General features: G+C 39.9%; 1 protein-coding gene across 1 annotated transcript; it reads left to right on the forward strand.

Annotated features, from left to right (window-relative positions):
* The first annotated feature begins 4,568 nt into the window (after nucleotides 1-4,568).
* Nucleotides 4,569-11,428, forward strand: LOC149826798 (putative serine/threonine-protein kinase WNK5). The gene is made up of 8 exons (XM_090018382.1): nucleotides 4,569-4,661; nucleotides 5,693-5,730; nucleotides 5,862-6,089; nucleotides 8,189-8,412; nucleotides 8,604-8,761; nucleotides 9,010-9,442; nucleotides 9,922-10,284; nucleotides 10,797-11,428. Exons 1-8 carry the CDS (start codon nucleotides 4,569-4,571, stop codon nucleotides 11,330-11,332), a joined length of 2,073 nt encoding a protein of 690 aa, XP_089874508.1. The 3' UTR covers nucleotides 11,333-11,428.
* The last annotated feature ends 11,232 nt before the right edge of the window (nucleotides 11,429-22,660 follow it).

A 22,660-nucleotide genomic window follows, 5' to 3' on the forward strand; every position in this document is an offset into this window, starting at 1 on the left:
TACTAAATAAGTGTAACTGTAAGGCATGGCCATAGAGTTATTGTTGGAGGGTCATTCCAACCGTCATAATGTTCAAATTCAAGAGATGTGTCTTTTGAGAGAATGAAAGGATTTCTTCGAGGGGTGTGTCATAAATAAAACTAGAACTCTTCACAACTATAAATGCAATGAAAAGGGTATGATGAATACACAATGAATCATACAAGAAATTCACAGAAAGTAACAATTGCAGTTAATAAAAGCATTCATAAGTGTGAAAGGGTTGAGAGTGTGGACTCCCTGGCGATTTCGAGCATAATAGCGATATCTTCACCCCACTGCAATTCTACATTTCAGCATATAGGTCCCAACATTGGTATTAGAGCGGGTTCAATAAATCTCTGACGGTGTCAGAATCAGTTTGTGTGTGCGGACGTGTTGACCCAAAAATTAAACACCAGTGATGGCAGCAACTCATCGTCAGAAAAAGGTGCATAAAAATAAATGAAAAATTAAAACAAGAGGCTGGTTTTTATTTTTTTGATTTAGACAAATCGATGAACCAAGCGTTCTTGATTTGAGTAAAATAAAAAAAAATAGGAAGAGGGTCCAACACTCTTCATTTTTTTTCTAGGTAGAGAGAAGGAAAACCACCACCGGTGGTGATCAAACACTGATGGTGGCCCGGTTGTACTGACCCTCTCTCTGTGCATCAGACCATCCAATTTTTTATGGTCATAGTGCCAAAAAAAATATTTTGTGAGAGAAAGAGAGTTCAACTCCGTCTTTCCTCTCTCTCTTTTTTGATGAGCTCGAACCGAAAGGGAAACGCCTAAAGGAGCATCAACTGAACCCATTGAAAAAAAACTAATAATAAAAATAAAAATAGAGGCACAAAACTGTGTCGGATCTGTAGCCAAAGGTGTTGTCGGGTCGTCATTGATAGGAGGTGTCGTCGGACCGGTTGCCGGTAGTGATAGACATAGGCCAAATTTTCTCCAGCCCTCTAAAACCTCTCACCGACAGAGGCATTGCGCGACAACTATCGGTCAACCCGACTTGGTGAGGCATATCGCCGCTAGACTGACGTCTGACTAACCACCGGTCGACCCAACTCGGGCGCAACGTGCTACCACCTGACCAACATTGATTGTTTCATCTGCATGCAGTGGTAGACAAACGAAAAAAAAACAAAAAAAAAGAAGGGGGAAAGGGTTTTGCTTACCTGGGCATCACCGGACAGTTCAGAGGAAGTCACTAGAAGAATCCTTGCCAGAAAATAAGGGCCACTCCGATGGGCAGCGACAGGCTCCCCTCTTTTCTCAGAACAAAAGAAAAAGAAGAAGAAAAGGAACCCTAATAAGGTTCCTCTTCGTTTGACGTATAAATCTTAAAAAAAAATATTCAGATTAAACATGATTTTTCTTACAATTTCAGAAAAGGGGTTGATTTTTTCTTGAAAAACAAAAAACAATATTTGACTTTTCTGAAATAACAGAAAAGTGGTTCATTTCTTTTCTATTAAACTCAAAAAATTTCATAATCACAGAAAATCACTGATCTTTTCTGAAATTACAAGAAAAAGGTTATATCTTTCTGTGTAACTCAAAAATTTTCTTTTTAAGGTTTTTGTTTTTGTTTTTATTTTTGCTTAAAAAAGCTTCTACCTTTCTGAAAATTTCCGAAAAGAGGTTTATCTTTTTGATAAACTCAGAAAGTTGTAGAAATAGGTTTATGTGATTTTTGTTTATACAAAACCTATTATTTTACTTTCAAAAATTACAGAAAAGTAGTTCTGAGTTTTTGAAAACCACCTACTACTTATTTTTGTCAAATATTGCTTAAATTTAACAATTTTTATAATTTTTTTGTATACTTAAAGATCATATTGCATGCTAAACTAGTTTAGAAGGATCAAAACTAGTTATATTTACAAATATTAGTTGGAATACACTTTATTAATTCTAATATTTGTTTATAATTAAGAATATGACAAACCGAATAGCTATGTCTGAGTTATCCAAAATCGAAGAACTCAATGGGATGAACTTTAGAATGTGAAGGAAGATGAAATATCTATTAACACATGACAAGATCCTATACGTATTGAACAATGTAAAATCTTAACTAACTGATAAATCGAGTGAAGAAGAAAAAAGAGCTCATAATAAGTTTATCAAAAATAATCAACTTGCTTGAGTAACTCTTCTAACATTTATGAAAGATGACCTCATCCGAGTGTTTGAAGATTTTGACACTGCGAAGAGAATAATGAAAGAAGTAAAAAAGAAGTATGATATGACTTAAGAAACCCACATTCAACTTCTTCTAGAGCAATATAACTCTTGCAGGATGAAAGAGTCATAACATGGTTGATCATGTGAATCAAATGCTAGTAATGGGTAAGGACTTAGTCATAGCAGAAAATGATATTCTCGAGTTCATTTCGTGTAGATATTTTTATATCTCACTCTCCCGTCTCTAAAAGTTATCATTTCGTGTAGATATTTTTATATGACGTGAGATTGGCGTTATATTGAGCGGCTGGTTATCACTTTCAGCTTGAGCCGTGAGTCGTGAACGTGGTATCAAGATCACTGGGTGGGCCACAACGCATATCTGTCCTACTTCAGTAAATATTTTTTATTATATGACAAGGATACCCCAAATGAGTCGATTATTGATGGTGTCCAGAGCCTAGTTTGCACAAACCAGGTCCCCCTGATTTTCCCATAATTATGCAATCAAATGCATTTTACACCCCCAAAAGGGTTTGGCGTTGTGAGATGGAGCTTAGGCCGCTAGGCAGGCGGTCTAGTTTCAAATCACATGGGTGTCACTCCTTGAGCGAGTCGAAGCACATGAAGTTTTACGCTGCCAGGACAATGATCGTAAGTATGGCAGACAGAGCCACTACTAGGTCTCTGATCTTGAGAACGGTTTTATGTGTAAAGATAAAAAAAAATGCATTTTACTGGTCACAAATAAAAATATAAGAAGGTGCCTCCCAACTCTTCATAGGAACAAAAAGTAATTTTTTTTTTTTTTTTAAATTTGTAACGTGTTTACCACTTGCAAGTTCGAATCCCAATGTTATGGTTGTATAACTTGTAGGGGTCTCCTAACCCCATCTTTCTCTGTAGGAAAAAACAATTAAGAAAGCTGAGTAGGTAAATATATAGCCTGCATCCATTTTGGGATGAGGTTCTGCTGACCCTTATTTTATTTTCACCTGGGTTTGGATCAAGTGTCTTGGAACCAAGCCAATGGGATTCGATGGTGGGTTGGCCTTGAGCTTAATGTGTTTGCTTCTAGTTGAAGTCAGGGATCGATGTGAATGAACTGAATTTTATTTGATATGACTTTGGTAATTAAGCTGAAACCATATATAATTAGAATGAGATGTGGATATAGTTTTGATTTTTTGCCACTCAATCGATGGACATGCAGATTTGATGGGTATAACAGATTTGGTATGAGCTCTTCACCATCTGAATCGGAATCTGTTTAGTTAACTTCTGATTAGTAGTATCTGGTATTGTATCCCATCCCATCTGATAAGGACCCAGATCCGCTCATATATAGATCCAAGTTCTTAAAAATTCTTCAAAAATCAATGTTATCCAAATCATCATTGAAATAGAATTGGATAAAAAAAAATCCATAAAATCCTATGTCTTGATTGGGCAAGGGATACGTTTGACAATTGCAAGCACAAAAGTCAACGTGGCCATTTTCTCCATTATTCAAAGCTTGAGGATCATTAAGGCCACTTGACCAAAACCATGGGGCATATTCGCCATTTACTTTCAACATTTTAATTATTAATTTCTTCTTGTGGACGTTGTTTCTTCTTCCGAATACCCCTCTCTCTCTCTCTTTTTATGACCGCCCGTTCTTTGCTTGCACGCAAAGATCAACACGCATCACTCCCTTCCTCTCTTGTCGCCTCCCCCGTTTCCTACCACCACCGCTACTCTATTTCTCTCTCTCTCTCTCTTTTCTCCTTCGTCGCAAATGCTAACGAAAATGCCTGGCCGCCGATTCTTCAAGTACAGAGCCACCCATCTTAACGAACCATTCTTTAACGATTAGTTCTCTTCTCGTTTCTCGACTCCCCACAAAGAAAATAAGTGAGGAAATCAAAGTCCGCCCACAGAAGAAAGCCCAAAGAAAGAAGGAGAAAAGGAAGAAGGTAGAAGCGATCTCGGGGGGTTGTGTTTGGAGGATAGCTTTTCTCGACTCCAGCGATATCTGTCTATCTCTCTCGATGTTCGCAAGGGAGTTCGACGACTTCTCTCGCTGCGTGGTGGAGCTGGCGGGGATCATGCTGAGGATCGACTACTCGAGGCTCTTCTGGCTCCTCTTCGGCGTTTTCTCTTACGAGAACCACGAAGGGAAGCCTCGGATATAGAACCGACCGAACGCTGCTCCCTCCCCTCTTCTCTTCTCTTCTCTTCTTCCCTTCCTTTCTCACCGGAAAAAAGATAAATAAATAAACTAACTTCCCTTGACTCCTCTCTCCTGCACCCCCTCCTCCGGCGACGACTCTCAGCCCTCTCCGGCGGTTGTCGCGTTCGGGTGTCGATATGTTCGACCCAAGGCGGTTCTGTGACGGTGGTGGTGGCGGCAGCGGCGATCTTGGCTATGCCGAGACCGACCCCTCCGGTCGGTACGGACGAGTAAGTTCCTTTCTTCGTTTTTAATATTTACACAGAGAAACCGCCGGCAAGAACACGGCTAGTCTCACTGATTTTTTTGAAAGACATGCTGGGGTTCGGGTTAGACAGATCCCTATCAGTTATACAACGTCTCAACACAAGGTGGCGTGCACTAGCTACTCCTGCCAGACCTACCAGACCAGCTGAGCCCCCGCTTAATCACGCGTCACTGTTCACTGTCCTGATATTCGTTGTTTTTCTGAAATAGCGAAACACTTACGAGACATTTTGTTTTTTTTTATTGTGTCCATTTTCTATTTTGCAACGTAAATATATATCTTGATTTCCGTGAGCCAGGATCAGGTGCCATCATGGCACACTTTGAAGTGTAACCCCGCACCTGATGCCCTCCATCTGACAGTAATCATTTGTGAGCCCAAAAGCAGATGGAGGGCAGAGGCACACTCAAAGTGAAGTGTGCCATGCGATGGCACTAGTAGCCTGATGGATTTCTAAAAGTTTTAAGAAACTTATATTTGATAGTTAATTTATATATAACGATATTTTCTTGCGCTTTTTTGAAGAACAAAAAGTTGGCTACTAAATAGTGAATTTATCCTCAGCAGGGTTTGTAAAATTAATAATTGAAAGTAACCGACTTTTTAAGGGTATTTTGACGATGGTTAGTGTGAGGGTGAAAGGTGAAGGGTATTTTAGTCAATTTACAAAATGTCAACGTCACATCTTGATCGGGGTATGCATCGTAATTTGGCCACTGGAATAATTGAAGCTCTCCATTTTTTTTGACCCCTAAAGTGACTAAAACACCGCTGTACCGATGGTCGCTGGAGAAGGATAGTTTTGTCAAGCATAAAGTCAAAGTCAACAGCCAACCCACTGCCCCCCCCCCCCCAACTGATCCGAAATGACGATAAAGTCGTTGGATTTTCTAACAAAGACATGAGCACTCCGAAAAATTGCGTTTGAAATTACAGAATGGTTAAGGAAATTTTAGTCATTAAAAGTTCTGATTTTTTTTCCCTCAAGTGCAGTTCAACGACGTTCTCGGCAAAGGATCGACGAAGACCGTGTACGTCTTTTTTTCCTTTTTTTTTTTTGTTTTTTCCGGCCTTCTCCGGCGGGATCTTCGAAGTTCTCCAGCGAGGTTTTAGTGTTGGCTGAGTTCTCGTTTTTCTCGTGGGTTTGGTTATCTCCAAACAGGTACAAGGCGTTCGACGAAGTGACGGGGATGGAGGTGGCGTGGAATCAGGTGAGGTTGGCGGATGCGCTGAGGTCGCCGGAGGAGCTGCAGCGGCTGTACTCGGAGGTGCACCTGCTCAGCACCCTCGACCACGACTCCATCATCAAGTTCTACGCCTCCTGGATCGACGCCAACTCCCGCACCATCAACTTCATCACCGAGATGTTCACCTCCGGCACCTTACGAGGGTAGGGTACCCTACTCATTCACTCGCTCTCTCTCTCTCTCTCTCATCACGTGATACGCCTATTACAAAAGAGTGTTACTTTTGGTTTTAGCGCCACATGGATGGTGAACTTCGTTATCGAAACTCCACGTGCCTCTCGACGTATTACATGCGTCACACTCGACAATCTAATGAAACCAGAGGGACAGGGAGCAGTTAGGAAGTCACATACTATACTCCATCACAACCGAACATCTCACTATTTGGCGACTTTATTTTTATATTTTTATTTATTTTTGAGTAAATCAAACATTATTGATGTGATTTACATGATTTGTTTAGTAGGAAATGAGCTTTGAATAATTTGATTGTGAAGGTTTTTTTTACAGTCCACAATATATGATATTTTTTAATCAAAATAACATAACTCAAGATTTAATCCTTAACAAACATGTTAAACACATCATCTATGTGATCATATTGAGTTCATAAAGCTTGAACCTATGATTTCCTGCTCGAAAATTTTGTGCCTTTTATACCAAATATTAGCCCCAAAAGACGCATCCTATTTGAAAGAAAAATAGATCAAACTGAAAGTAACGTAGGGCTGTCTAGTAGAAGTAATAATTTTTCTACAATAATGGTATCATCAAAACTAAGTTTAAAATTTCTTGAAATATCTGTTGAAGTGCCATATCATTTTGAAACAAGCTTATGTATTTCTGATATAAAAACATGATTTTTTGAGTTATGAAATTTTTGCACGTAGGTCGGTTGATCTTTTAAAATGTAGCATTTGATCTACAAAAAATTTAAATTTTTTTGAAGAAAAGAGTGTTTTCTACTCATTAGTTCCTTACCAACCAATCTTTATCCTGTTTATATATATAAGAAAAAATTGTAAATCTTTTTTAGGGCAATAATTGCATGAATGGGCCCAACTGCCTGAACTATCAATTTGTCTCTCTTCCTAAACACTTGGCTTAGGATAAAAAACATGTTTCTGCCTTTCTTTTAGGGGGCGAGGTTATATGCCCCCCCCTCCTACAGAGTGTGTGTTCGGGGTCCGATTAAGCTCTGTGTGGTGCTCAATCGGGTGTACGGACCCGTACACCTGCAAGCGAGTGTAGGGGTCCCATACACTCAACACGCGGTCCTCAGTCGTGACCCCGACGCAACACCCTCTCTTCTTTTAGGGATATCTTGACATCCAAATCATGATGAATTGACGTGTTAATTAAAAAAGAATAAACTTTTTGATACATTCATGTGCACTCCTAAGAAAGGAGATAATAGAGTGGTCTCTCTACGTGCGTTTAGCACCATAGTGGCCTGAACGAACCAGGCATGGATGGAGACACACCAACCATTTTCCAGCCACATGCACGTTGCAACCATGCACACGGTAAGGAATTGGTTGAACTGTCGAAAACCCAACCGAAAGCATCCAAAATATCAAATGAAAATCAATATAGCAACTTGCATTCAGTGGTTGCATGGTCGACGAGCAGTACAGTAACGTGCCAAGTGGTTCATTTGTCACTATTTTATTCTTCTCCTGCCTTTTTCATGATCCACCCTTTTATATTAATCTTTTTAATGGTTCACACACACACGCGCGGGCGCACACACACAGAACATGCACATCGGTGTCTGGGATGAGGCATGTGAACGGAGAGCAGATCGGCTCATCATATTGGATATAACCAATCCTTTGGTGGTATTCAATCCCAACCGCACATTTCACTTGATGGCAATTTGTGTTGGCCCCACTCTCTCAGTTGCATGGTGAGATGAACGGTTAATTAAGATTGAATATAACTATTGATCGGTTATATACCAGTATGAGCTGATCTGCCCTCATGGAAATGTCATATACCCTCACAAGAATAGTTGCATGCAGTGAGCGTGTGGGCACTAAATATACTTATGAGCAGCGTTAGACATGTAAAAATGGGATCAGATTCAGTGATAGGCCGTGAAACTTGCAAAAGATACTCATCCCAGCACACTAAAAGTATGCAATGGCATTGCACCTGATCCTCCCTCGTATAAGTATATATGCATGTAACTACCGATATATTGCATCAATATTTATGTATATACAATTTCCTGGTTCAGTTACCGGCAAAAGTACAAGCGTGTGGACATCAGAGCCATCAAGAACTGGTCCAGCCAGATACTCCAGGGCCTCGTTTACCTCCACAGCCACAACCCTCCCGTGATTCACAGGGACCTCAAGTGTGACAACATCTTCATCAACGGCCACCTGAGCAAAGTCAAGATCGGAGATCTCGGCCTCGCCGCCATCCTTCACCAGTCACACGCTGCCCACAGTGTCATAGGTCTCTCTCTGTCTTTTGAACACTTTTAGTGTGCTGCTGCAACTGATCACCCAATCTTTTTTTGATATAGCCTGTCAGCTGTAGAGCCCAACAGCAAATGGTGGGTAATCAGCAGCACACTTAAAGTGTGCAATCACATTACACCTCATCTCTCTCTCGTAATAACACTTTTTATTCTGTGCTGTCTCTAGGGACACCGGAATTTATGGCTCCGGAACTCTATGAAGAAGAATACAACGAGTTGGTGGACATATATTCGTTTGGCATGTGTGTGCTGGAGATGCTCACTTCCGATTACCCCTACAGCGAGTGCACCAACCCTGCTCAGATATACAAGAAGGTCACCTCGGTAAGAGATTTTTTTTTTTCATTTCTGAAATTTAAAAGATGACCATATTCAATATCACCAAAATCTGGTGATATCCAATCTGGACCGTGCACGTGTCATACATTGTAGACCCCACATTAGGAAAGAGACAGTTTCTGTCAAGGTGTGGGGAATCATCTCCTTGACACGTTTGCAGTTCATATTCGATCGGTATCACCAAAAAATGATGAGGGTTGAGTGTGATTGGATCCTCTCGTGTGGTCATCCAGGGCAAGAAGCCAGACGCATTCTATCGTGTAAAGGACCCAGAAGCCAGAAGGTTTGTGGGGAGGTGCCTACAGAGTGCTCCTAACAGGGTGCCAGCAGAGGAACTGCTGCTCGATCCTTTCCTCCTTTCCGATGACGAAGGGTTACCGGAGTATTCGTCGGCGAGGCCTCCTTCCCAACCCGCTGCGAGTCCCCGCTCGGCTCCGACTCCGGTGCCCGGGAAAACAATGCGTGCACCGATCTCGCCTAAAACCAAGCCGCACCATGCGAACCCTGCCAGCACTGATATGACAATCACCGGAAAACGGAACCCAGATGACACCATCTTCCTCAAGGTTCAGATTGCTGATAAAGATGGTAGGAAACGATCAAGTTCGATCTCTCAAGTCTCAATCGGTGCTGTTTTAGCTACTTGTACGCTTGATCATGATATTAGTACTTTTTAAATGTTTTACATTTAAAAAAAAAAATAAAACTTGAAGAGAATTTTTAGAATATAGAAATTAAGAAAGTGTTAACATTGTGAAAGATTTTCATTGCTTTCCGAAAATATCACAATGCAATCACAATAGTTTCAAGATATCACAAAATTTGTGTGCGATTTAGTCTGTCAAAAAGTATGCCCTATGAGCGTACATTGCTTTCATGAGTTCATGGAGGGTTGGCACAAAAGACGTACCCCCAAGTTATTGAGAATCGACATACAGTTTTTTTCCTTACATGAGTTTCTTGGATACTCATGTGACTGACTACTTGTACTATTGTCAGTATAGCTTTCTGTTTATATGCTTGCACCTAATCTCCACCCAAATGCCTGTTTTAGTGACTCAGTTAATCACTTAATTGGGTAATCATTTGATTACAATTGCTATTAGCAGTTATAAAGCATTTTTTTGGGCATGAAATGGATGCAGGTTACATAAGAAATGTACATTTTCCATTCGACATAGTGAAGGATACTCCCATGGAGGTGGCTGTGGAGATGGTGAAGGAGCTGGAGATTTCAGACCGGGAGCCATCAGACATAGCACGAGTCATTGAAGCTGAAATCTCTTCCTTGGTTCCCGATTGGAAGGACGATGCGCCTGCAGGAGACTATGATAGTTTGATCTTGGAAGAGGAAGATTCTGCCATTGATCTTGATTATGATTCACCTTCTTATGCTGATTTCCAAGGCCATCGCTTTTTTTTTTATCAGTTGCCGAGGCAGATTGTTCCCGATAGACGACGACAATCGGGAGGAAGAGATGAGAAAACTCTAGTTGATTGGTTACAAGGTATGCTTCCAGATGAAATGACCAAGATCATGATTTTAAGTTGGATCATCAAGCAGCATAAAATGGTAGTGACTAAGCCATTGATGTCATGTATTTGGTAATGCATGTTTCCAACATGATATGGTAGCTATTCAATTGGGCTCATAGCATATCAACAAACTATGTGTCTATGAAGATAGCTACCTCCACTTTTCCATCAGAAAGCATGCATCTTTGATCAGATACATGATGTTGGTTCATCTTAAGGGTCTTGTGCTAGAATATCTAACATTTGCTCCAGAGTGCTGACACATTGGCTACAATAGGATTAAATAAATAAATATACAATGATGATGATGAATTGAGTGGTACTGGAAGTTTTTCTTCATTGTAAGCTAGTTTATTGTACAATGATGATGAATTGTTCAACTATACTCATACTTGCTACACGGTATGCTTAATTGCATGCAGTTTGTGGTGACAAGTAAACAGTGGGAGTTCTTATTGATCATTGTATTTAATCATCCATGCAGTTGAATCATGCAATGATGATGATGATGATGATAAGATCTCCCAGGGCTCCACTTTCTCTGGCCACTATTCTAACTGGACCCATGCCTCTAGCGACAATGACAATGCTGGCATTTGCATGGGGGAAATAGAATTTGGTGGACCCCGGCATGTCCATCCACTGGGGAACCATGATCTACCTGGTCATGGCCGGACAAATAAGTCTTCAAGGTTCTGTCCATGGGCCACGGATACACAAAGTCCATTCATTAGGAAATGCAACAGTGCCAAGGCTTCAGTTCCTGGCACAGCGGATCGGACAGCCTTGGGCAATCGCCGGTTGTCGAAGATGCGATCGTCGATCGATTTTCGGAGCCAGCTTTCTCACAAGTCGTTGCTAGAGGAAGTGAGGAAGCTTCGGTTGTTCAAGACTGTTGCATCAGTTGAACACATTGGTTTTCAGGAGCCAAGCAGGTCTTCTGGTGGATGGGCTCTTGCTGGGAAGTGGTTTACTGGGAGAGGCCAAAGGCAGCATGAATTGACAGGAGGTAGAGGGTGAGATGATTTCCTATTTTATATGTAGCATTTGGTTGTGAGTTTTGAGTAATTTTGATGTGTTTGTTTGAGGAACATATAGAATATTTTTATGTAGAAATGATTCATATATTTGTATGGAGTAGTTATCCTTTTATTACTTAAAGTTGTAATAAGGACTTCATTTCCTAATCATTTTTCTTTATGCTTCAAAAACAGCATTCATTTTTCTTCATTTTTTTTTGGGGCTCTAGGCAAAGGAAAACCCAGTTCTCATCGGCTACAACTGGAACGAGTGTGAACCCAGCTAGCCCTAATGCAGGCCTCCACTGATAAAAAAAAAAAACCCTGAGATCTGTTAGGTGTAAGAAAGAATGGAGAGAAATTCAAAGAAGGAATGAGGTGTTTAAGATAGAGGTCTTGATGAGGTGGAATAGTCCCATATTGCTTTTGCATGAGTTTTCTAAGAGCTTTACAAGCAATTAGTGAACTCATACACTTGTTCCTGAGAACAAGGGAGTGGGATGACCACCACACACACGCGCGCGCGCGCCCGCCGTGCCGTGCCGCGCCGTGCCGCGCCGGGTCGGCTCGGGCTCGGGCTCGGGTAATTGGCCCTTTAGGGCCATATCCAATCAAGACAAGTATCTTTTTACCCAAAGTTTCTTTGGATTCGGTAACGGGTTATGAAAATGGATAACGGGTCACGACTCCTCGGATTCCGTAACGGATCTCGATCTTTCGAAGTCCGTTAACGGATCACGTCCCCTCGGATTCCGTAACGGGCTCCTTCCACGTTTCATAACCGTTCGTGGGTTATAAAAGCGTGGTCAGGGGTGGGGTTACGGAGGAGGCTGAGACAGGCGATTTTCTGAAGGAGAGTTCTGCGATTTCCCATCTCCCCCGTTACTCTCTCTCTCTTTCCTGTGAGTTTTTCCAAAAGAGTGGTTCTGCAACTTTGGTTCGAAGAGGCTGTTTTCGAAGGACGACCCGCCGGAGTGCACCGTTCGGTTCGTCGTGGCTATTGTATCCTGGGGGAAGGACGCCGGACCCTGATTTGCACAATATATGTGGGGGCGAATCTTCTCTAAGGGGAGTACTTTCGTACGCCTTAGCCTATTACATAAACTAAACATGTTCCTGTTGTTTTCTTTATGTTCTATGCATCTGTTTAATCTTATGCTGTCGTCTGGATTTTGGTCTGATGCGGAAAATGTCATGCTTGCTCCCTGTCACTGTTTCAGTCGTTTGTTAATCATGTTATTTACACTGTTATATTTCTTGATTTATTTCGTGTTTTATATCATGATGACGATTGTGAAACTGTGTGATTTGAAAAATGATTCAACAGTCTTAGAGAAGATTCTAAGCATGTCGTCTTCTTCTGCGTTTGTACCAAAAGTGGACATGTCCGGTATGCCGGAAAAGTTTGCCGGACAGAACTTCAAGCGTTGGCAGCAACGCATGAAGATCTGGTTCACTACGATAGGGCTGTTGAATGTTCTGGAAGTCGACTGCCCTTCGGTGTCTGATACTAACCCTGACCCTGCTGCAGTTACTGCGGCTGTAGAGTGGAAAGAAAAGGACAGTATATGCCGTGGTTGCATACTGTTGGCTCTGTCCAACACATTGTTCGATGTGTACTGTTCTTCGTCTACCACTGCTAAGGGTTTATGGGATCAACTTGACAAGAAGTACAATACCGAAGACCAAGGTCTTGAAAAGTACTCTATTGCCAAGTTTCTGAAATATCAGATGGTAGAAGGCAAGTCGGTCACTGAGCAGGCACACGAGTTTCTGCTACTGCTCCATAGTTTGGCTGAGGCTGAAATGAAACTTCCTGAGAAGTTTCAGGTTATGACCATCGTAGAGAAATTTCCTAAGTCTTGGGTAGACTTCGGTATGTCTCTCAAGCACCGTAGAGGAAAAATTTCTCTAGATGATCTTATGGTAGCCATTGCCATTGAAGAAGAGCATAGGAGCCAGAAACAGATCGTAATGCCAACTGAACCGCCTAAGGTGAACATGATGACCGGAACTTTTAAGGGCAAAGGACAAAAATCGAAATCTGCAATGAAAAACCAGTTTAAACCTAAGGCCAAAATCCAGAAAAAGGCAAAGAACAAACCGTGCTGGAACTGTGGGCAGGTTGGGCACTGGGCTAAGGAATGTCCTTCCAAGAAAGCCAAAGCTCATGGGACCACAGAAGGAACGCCTCAAGTCAACATGGTGACTGAGGTCGTTGGGACCAGTACTGGGTATGTTTCTGTTAACCCACAAATCTATCACGTTTATGAGCCAACTGAGTGGCTGGTTGACACTGGGGCTAATGTGCACGTTTGTGCTGATAAGTCTGTCTTTGTCTCATACCAGGCTGCTGCAGGCAGATCCGTGACTATGGGCAATTCAACGGCTGCAAAGGTGTTAGGAATTGGACGCGTGGATCTGAAGTTTCCTTCAGGACGAGTTCTATCTTTACACAGAGTGCACTATGTGCCTGTAGTTAGAAGGAACATTCTTAGTGGTTCATGTCTTGTTAGAGAGGGTTATGGATTTAACTTTAAATGTAATAAAGTTGTTATTTTACATTCTGGAACTTTTATTGGCAAGGGGTATTTAGATGATGGTTTATTTAAAATTCGTGTTGAACATGTTTGCAGTGATAAATTAGAAAATGATGTATCTTTTGACTCATTGTCTAATGTTGCTTATAACATAGAATCATCTGACTTATGGCATAATAGATTAGGTCATGTGAATTTCAACTCTGTGAAACGCATGATGAACTTGAAAATGATTCCTGAACATTCCATTGATAAAACTAAAAAATGTGAAATTTGTGTGCAAGCAAAGCAATGTAGGAAACCATTTCATACGATTGTTAGAGATTCTGAAATATTGGATCTGGTGCATACAGATATCTGTGAGTTTAATGGAGTGTTAACTAGAAATCATAAAAAGTATTTTATCACTTTTATAGATGATGGCACTAAATACTGTTATGTGTATCTGCTAAAATCAAAAGATGAAGCTTTTGATAAGTTTCTTAACTTTAAGAATGAAGCAGAAACACAAACTGGTAGAAAACTTAAGAGATTGAGGTCTGATAGAGGAGGAGAATATACCTCTAATAAACTCGATGAATATTGCAAATCTGTTGGAATAGTTCATGAGTTTACTGCTCCATATTCTCCTCAATCCAATGGGATTGCAGAAAGAAAGAATAAAACCCTAACTGACATGATAAATTCTCTACTTGGGAGTTCTGGATTACCTACCTATATGTGGGGGGATGCTCTGAATACGGCTTGTCATATTCTGAATAGAGTACCTCAAAAGCATAAGAATAGTAGCCCTTTTGAACTCTGGAGAAATAGGAAAGCTAGCTTAAAATACCTTAAAGTGTGGGGGTGCCTTGCTAAGGTACTTGTCCCAGAACACAATAGGAAGAAGCTGGGTCCTAAAACAGTAGATGCTGTCTTTTTGGGTTATGTAGAGAACAGCTATGCCTATAAGTTCTTAGTAATTAAGTCTGAGATATCTGGCATAGATATTAACTCTATTGTAGAGCTTCGAGAAGCTACATTCTTTGAGGATGTATTTCTCATGAAAGTTGGTGTACCTTAGAATTTGTCTTCTTTAGATATACCTTCAACTTCTGGTTCAATTCCCGAACATGTGGAAATGATGACAGATGTGGGGGTAGAACCATCTTGTTCCCATCCTAGACCCGATGAGTCTGAGGAAGTGGTTGAACCTAGAAGGAGCAAGAGACCAAGGATTACCAAGGATTTGGGAAGTGACTTTATCACTTACCTTATCGAAGATGATCCTCCCACTTTCCGAGATGCAATGGCTTCACCTGAAGCAAAGCATTGGAAAGACGCCATCAAGAGTGAAATGGACTCCATTATCTCTAATGGTACTTGGGAACTGGTTGACCTCCCTCGTGGTAGTTCCACAATTGGGTGCAAGTGGATTTTTAAGAAGAAGTTGAAACCAGATGGATCTATTGACAAGTACAAGGCGAGACTGGTTGCCAAGGGGTTCAAACAAAAGGAGGGAATAGATTACTTTGATACCTATTCTCCGGTTACCCGGATGACCACTATTAGGGTGCTTATTGCACTGGCTTCCATTTATGATCTCTCGGTCCATCAAATGGACGTGAAGACCGCTTTCTTGCATGCCGATCTTGAAGAAGAGATCTATATGGATCAACCTGAGGGTTATGTGGCTTCTGGTAATGAAGATAAAGTTTGTAGACTTGTTAAGTCATTATATGGACTGAAACAAGCCTCTAAACAATGGCATGAGAAGTTTGATAATATTATATTATCATTTGGCTTTGTTGTCAATGAATCTGATAAGTGTGTTTATTGTAAAGTTAAAAGTGATGGTTGTATTATTTTATGCCTGTATGTAGATGATATTCTACTGTTTGGTTCCAATATGGAAATTGTTAATGAGACAAAGTCGTTTCTTAGTAGTAAATTTGATATGAAGGATATGGGTGTTGCAAGCGTGATCTTAGGCTTAAAGCTGACTCGTTCAGCTGAAGGGTTAACCATTTCTCAATCTCACTTTGTCGAGAAAGTACTTGTGAAATTTGGTTATAACCAAGGGAGATCTGTAGCAACTCCATATGACCCTTCTATCCCTCTTCATAAGAATACGACTGGTGTTCCTGTGTCTCAATTGAGGTATTCCCAGATTATTGAAAGTTTGATGTATCTTGCAAATTGCACGAGACCGGATATTTCGTTCTCCGTGACAAAATTAAGTAGATACACAAGTTGTCCAAATCGCTCTCATTGGAAGGCATTGGACAGGGTACTTAGATACCTGAAATGAACCATTTCTTTGAGTTTGCATTACAAGAGATTCCCTGCAGTTCTTGAGGGATATAGTGATGCGAGCTGGATAGCCATGAACTCTGGCAGTTATGGCGTGACAGGGTATGTATTTACCTTGGGTGGCGGCACAGTCGCCTGGAGATCAGTAAAGCAGACCATCTTGTCTCGGTCTACTTTTGAGGCTGAACTTTGTGCTTTAGATGTCACTGGATTGGAAGCTGAATGGTTAAAGGGACTTCTTGAGGAACTTCCTTTAATGTGCAAGCCAATTCCTGCGATATCTGTGCATTGTGACAATATGGCCACTATTGCAAAGATTAAAAGCACAAAATATAACCAAAAGCAGAGGAGACACATCCAAGTCAGAATAAAATCTGTAAGGGAACTGGTGTCTCAGTTAGTGGTTGTTGTGGACTATATTGGATCCAAAGAAAACACAGCTGACCCATTAACGAAAGGACTAGATAAGTCTTTAGTCCTAAAATCCAGAGAGGGGATAGGACTGAAACCCATCAGTAGTTCATCTACAGTAGCAACCCAACCTATCTGAATGGAGATCCCACAAAGTAGGTTCAATGTGGTAATAACAAGCTGTAGGGTGAACTGGTTAGCACCTTACTAAAGATGATACTTTGTATCTGTGTCTGTTCCTCTGTTTACTCTGGAAAGGTGCTGTAGCTGCAAGTTAAGGAAGAGTTAAAACTCTGAATGGGTTCAAAGTCTTCAAGGCGAGATGTTAGCAGTGCATCTTTGGAGAAGCCCACCTATGTGAGTGTGACTGTGTGGCCGCAGTTCAAGGAATTGGGTTATTCCTGAAGTCACTCATGAAACAGGATTCGGGCGCATGGCCATTAACGCGCTGCCCCTAAAGATTACAACCAGAACCTTTATCATGTTGTTGCTGATGGACACTCCTACACCAAAGGTTCAAGTTCAAGACTTCAGTTCACTTCGTTCCTGTGGGGGTAAAGTTAGTCAACTAAGGTAGTGGTTCAAACCGGAAGGTACCATTGCTGAAAGCATGATATGTCTTGTTGCAGAATGTCTTTTTTAGCACTTTTGTTTCCTCTCGCTTCATTCTTTGAATTTGTGGGGGAATGTTAGGTGTAAGAAAGAATGAAGAGAAATTCAAAGAAGGAATGAGGTGTTTAAGATAGAGGTCTTGATGAGGTGGAATAGTCCCATATTGCTTTTGCATGAGTTTTCTGAGAGCTTTATAAGCAATTAGTGAACTCATACACTTGTTCCTGAGAACAAGGGAGTGGGATGACCACCACACACACACGCGCGCGCGCGCCCGCCCGCCGTGCCGTGCCGTGCCGAGCCGAGCCGGGCCGGGTCGGTTCGGGTTCGGGTTCGGGTTCGGGTTCGGGTTCGGGTAATTGGCCCTTTAGGGCCATATCCAATCAAGACAAGTACCTTTTTACCCAAAGTTTCTTTGGATTCGGTAACGGGTTATGAGAATGGATAACGGGTCACGACTCCTCGAATTCCGTGCCCGTTATGGAACTTCGGATTCCGTAACGGATCTCGATCTTTCGAAGTCCGTTAACGGATCACGTCCCCTCGGATTCCGTAACGGGCTCCTTCCACGTTTCATAACCGTTCGTGGGTTATAAAAGCGTGGTCAGGGGTGGGGTTACGGAGGAGGCTGAGACAGGCGATTTTCTGAAGGAGAGTTCTGCGATTTTCCATCTCCCCTGTTACTCTCTCTCTCTTTCCTGTGAGTTTTTCCGAAAGAGTGGTTCTACAACTTTGGTTCGAAGAGGTTGTTTTCGAAGGACGACCCGCCGGAGTGCACCGTTCGGTTCGTCGTGGCTATTGTATCCTGGGGGAAGGACGCCGGACCCTGATTTGCACAGTATGTGGGGGCGAATCTTCTCTAAGGGGAGTACTTTCGTACGCCTTAGCCTATTACATAAACTAAACATGTTCCTGTTGTTTTCTTTATATTCTATGCATCTGTTTAATCTTATGCTGTCGTCTGGATTTTGGTCTGATGCGGAAAATGCCATGCTTGCTCCCTGTCACTGTTTCGGTCGTTTGTTAATCATGTTATTTACACTGTTATATTTCTTGATTTATTTCGTGTTTTATATCATGATGACGATTGTGAAACTGTGTGATTTGAAAAATGATTCAACAAGATCCACCATGGCTCTTGACAATATCCCCTGCTTCAACCTTGCCGTAAAAGATGCACACCTCAGGTATCAAACTTGCGACATCATTCGACTTGGATGCTTTTAAGCCGACCTACCTAACCAGGTGTACAGAATCGCTAGGTTTTCTCTAGAATCTTACTAGTGGGTGAATTTTAGTGATTAGGAACCAAGGATCTCTGCTGTATGTACAGAACCAGATTGCATTCTGGCAATAAATTGTGTAGGAATACAAAGGCAGTCTGAAGAAAGTTGTTTTTACTCCATGTAGTAGCTATAGATTTGGTGGCCTGATCCAAAGAAAGATGGGGAAATATCTTCGAGATCATGGCAAACCTCCTTTCTAAAGCATTCAACATTGTAACAGAAACATAACACCAAGGAAAATTTCTGGACGTAGGAAAAATTTGTTTTTATGGTAATTAATAGTTGCAACATTTAGACCAATAGACAGACATATGGACTAAAATGTGTAAAACTTGAAAAAATAGGAAATATCGATGAAGAAAGTTTGGCCGGAGATAATCAATCAAAAGGGTGATCGTGTGCTTTAGGAAATTAATCTTTTCTTGAGTAATGGCTAATAGCCATTAATAATTGGCTAAGAATGGAGTCTGAAAATCAAGCATAATTATCATATTACTTTCAAGACAATGGGATTTCAAGCAACACAGAGAAGACCTTGTTCCAAGTTTTACCAGAACTTTTTTGCCCGATATCACAATTTTATCCAAAACAGATGGACGGGTTGCGAAAACTTGCAATGTCATTTCCTTCCAATTAATTCCCTAGTTCTCAAGAGAATTGAGATCAAGTGCAATGTGATTGCGCGCTTTAAGTGTGCTAACCCACCATCTGATGTTGAGCCCCACAGCAGGCTGTATGCCAAAGATGATGTTTTATTAGGGGTGTCAACGGGTAGGGTTTACCTGGACCCGACCCTGACCAATCCCTATAGGGTCCGGTTATGATGACAAATAAGAAAACCCGATTAGGACCTGGGTCTGGACTCAAAGGTCCGATTAATACATGGACCCAGGTATAGTTTGTGAAATTTTATACCAGACCCGTGCCCAACCAGAGTTCCTATTAAGACTCACAAATTTTCAATGCAAAAATGACAAAGGGTATAGTCTAGGTATGGTTCATGTAGTTCTTATCGGGTTTGGGTATGGTTTTTCTTACAGTAGACCAGATTAGACATGGGTCTGGACCCAATACCATACCCAAAATTAAATCTGGTCTAAGTCTGGTTCCACCTAGGTCCTAACCAAACCTAGCCCGTTGACACCCCTATGTGTGATTAGGTGCAGCAGCACACAAAAAGTGGTCACATTGTACCTGATCCTCCCTCTTCTAAAGATGGTGTGGGAAAATGCTAATGCTTGTGTTTTATAAATGAAAGGATAATACTACCCTGCAATATGTACTACATAAAATAATTGTAGTTATAATTTTATAGTTTACTTTAGTAAATAAAAATACATATCCTATCCTATCCTATCCTATCCTACATGAGGGTAATAAGTGCCAAATAGTAGATGCTTCATGAGCTTTTTTAAATTGACATCCTTGCCATGTATTCTAACAATGTCATTAAAAATTTGTTTACCCATTCTCTATATAGTTTTCTCAAAAAAAAAAAATCTTACTTCCATGGCATATTGTAATTTTTCAAAAACTTTTGAGTTACCATGTATAACTCTCTCTCTCTCTCTATTAATTGTCACTAGAAAATATAGCGGCCCGTCAATATGGCCGGGCTATAGATAAATAAGGTTTATATTAAAATATTTATTATAACAAAAAAAGTAATAATATATATATATATACATTTAAAATAAAATAATTTTGTATTCAAAACATATGGTTGAACAAATATTAAAGTAATCACGTACTTTTCTATGGTGAAACATCTTGTTTACCCATCTATACAGTGAGAGAAAGAAAATGAAAATGAAAATGAAAATGAAAAAAATAATTTTAAAATATTTTAATGAGAAAAAGTAAGGTCACCTATATTGATCCAAGCTCATGCACTGTAGAACAATTGTGCTCCAGTGCTATGCAAACAGATGTTTTGGATCTGAGCAACCTGAATACAATTGATTAGGGTGGATCTCGATTCTCATCTCATGTCCACTATTTATAGATTGGCCTTGTGGAAATTGCAATTTGCCTTCTTTAACCTACATTGAATGTAAAAAAGTAAACAAATTGGACTAACATACATGAGTTACTAAAATAGTTTGTGTATCATGCAATGTATGTAAAGAAAAAACGAGGGTTTTAAAAATCATAAGATGCATGCAATATAACGTGAGGATCCAATGGCCATATATATATATATATATATATATATATATATATATATATATATATATATATATATATATATATATATATATATATATATATATATATATATATATATATATATATATATAGAGAGAGAGAGAGAGAGAGAGAGAGAGAGAGAGAGAGAGAGAGATTTATGGAGAGTTCGGTGGAAAGAGAGAATAATTTATGAAGATTTTGAAGCGGCAAGTGTCCGTCTATTAAAAAGTTAAGATTCCATTTTTTTTGTCACTCATTCAAATCTTTAAATTTTACATAAGTGCCATGTAAGTAACATTTTTTTTTAAGAAGAAAAAGATACAAATGCCCAAACAAATTTCTAATTACATTATGGCATACCTGTCACTAAGAAAAAAGTAATAAAAAGATAAAATTTTGGCACTCATTGGTCCTGTTTTTTCCTTTATAATATTTAGGATAGGATAATAATGTTGCTTCATTCACTATCCGGAAAACGTCTCTCTCTATCAAAATAGTAAAAATGTCTCTTAAAATATCTCAACAAATCACTCCTCTCTTTTTTATTAACCATGAAAAAGGCCAAATCTAAATGGGTCATCATGTGTAAAGGAAAGTAAGGGCGGTTAGAGAGAGATTCCTATTACTTAATGGTTAAATTATTCTCGATATTCATGTTTAAATTCATATATTTATTTGTCATAAAAGTATTTGTATGTCTTCAATATATATATATATATATTCATTTGTCATAAAAGTATTTGTATGTCTTCAATATATTCATTTGTCATAAAAACATTAATTTAAACATGATATATCTAGGCCCATTCATATGGACGGTAGGGATAAAAATGGGTCAGGTTTCAAATCCCAAAATACATTGGGTAGTGGGGTAGGTTCGGATCCGGGACAGCCAAATTTTGCAAATTCCTCTTCCTGGATCCGACCCATTTGCAACCTTAATGGACGGGGGTAGCTAAATATCTAGTAAGAGTAACAGAAATTTGATTGAATTACTTTCTAGTTAGGTGGAACATCTTTCACAATGCTTGAAAGGCAAGTAATTCAACTCATTCACATATAGGTCATAAATGTTTGGAATCCATATTATGGAAGGTGACATTGCTTTTGTTAATTCTAATTGGAGGATGATCTCAAATCAGTCTCAGTCTGTTTTTTTACATCATATACATGGCACATTTATCATCCTCTCCGCCTCAAGTAGCACATTTCACCTTTTCTTGACAGATGGTCGGTGTTCAAACAGAGCATATGTCATATGTTATTAATTAACTAAAAATTTATATCTTGCATGTCATTGGGTTTTGAAGGATTTTCTTTTTTTTTCATGCGTGGCTAGAACTGATGAGCAGGAAAACTTATGAAATGCATGATGTTTTGAGAGAAATATTTAGAATGTATTAATCATAATCATTTAGAAAATTTACAGCAACAGCAGCGAGTGGTGAGAGACCACTCAATGCTGATTACAAGATGAAAATTTACAGCAGAAATTTGTGATTTCATATTTGTGGTTCTTACAATCCCTTAATCCCCTGATAAATTTGAAAAGGTTTCCTGTCATCTGCTCCATAACAAAGAACCTATGGTAAGTCCATAGTTACCAAAGAAAGAAGTGGGGCTGAGGCATAATGCATGAAGTGTTTAGGAAGTATAAAGGGGAAGTAAGAAAATGACATATACTTAAAATTTGTGTTCTTTATGTGAAAGAATTTGTAAGTATCTGTATCAAGAAAATTCACAACTATGTATATACTAAAAATAAATATAAAAAAGAAAGTATAATTCTTATAACATGAGGAAAACATTTAGAAAATAAGGATAAAGATCATTTTTACATTAAGCGAAGCAAGCTTTCCATTTTTTTGTAGTGAGTTTCTCATAAAGTTTACAATGTGTGAAAGAAGTACGTGGTTTCATGTTTCAGAATCGAGGTTCCTAAGAAACGAGCTTAGGAAGTTTTAAGTAGTTTAACTATGGGATAGTCACGTGACATGT

This window comes from Nuphar pumila, chromosome 10, assembly GCF_984573655.1.
Source record: "Nuphar pumila chromosome 10, dmNupPumi1.hap1.1, whole genome shotgun sequence".
In the NCBI taxonomy this organism is placed as follows: domain Eukaryota; kingdom Viridiplantae; phylum Streptophyta; class Magnoliopsida; order Nymphaeales; family Nymphaeaceae; genus Nuphar; species Nuphar pumila.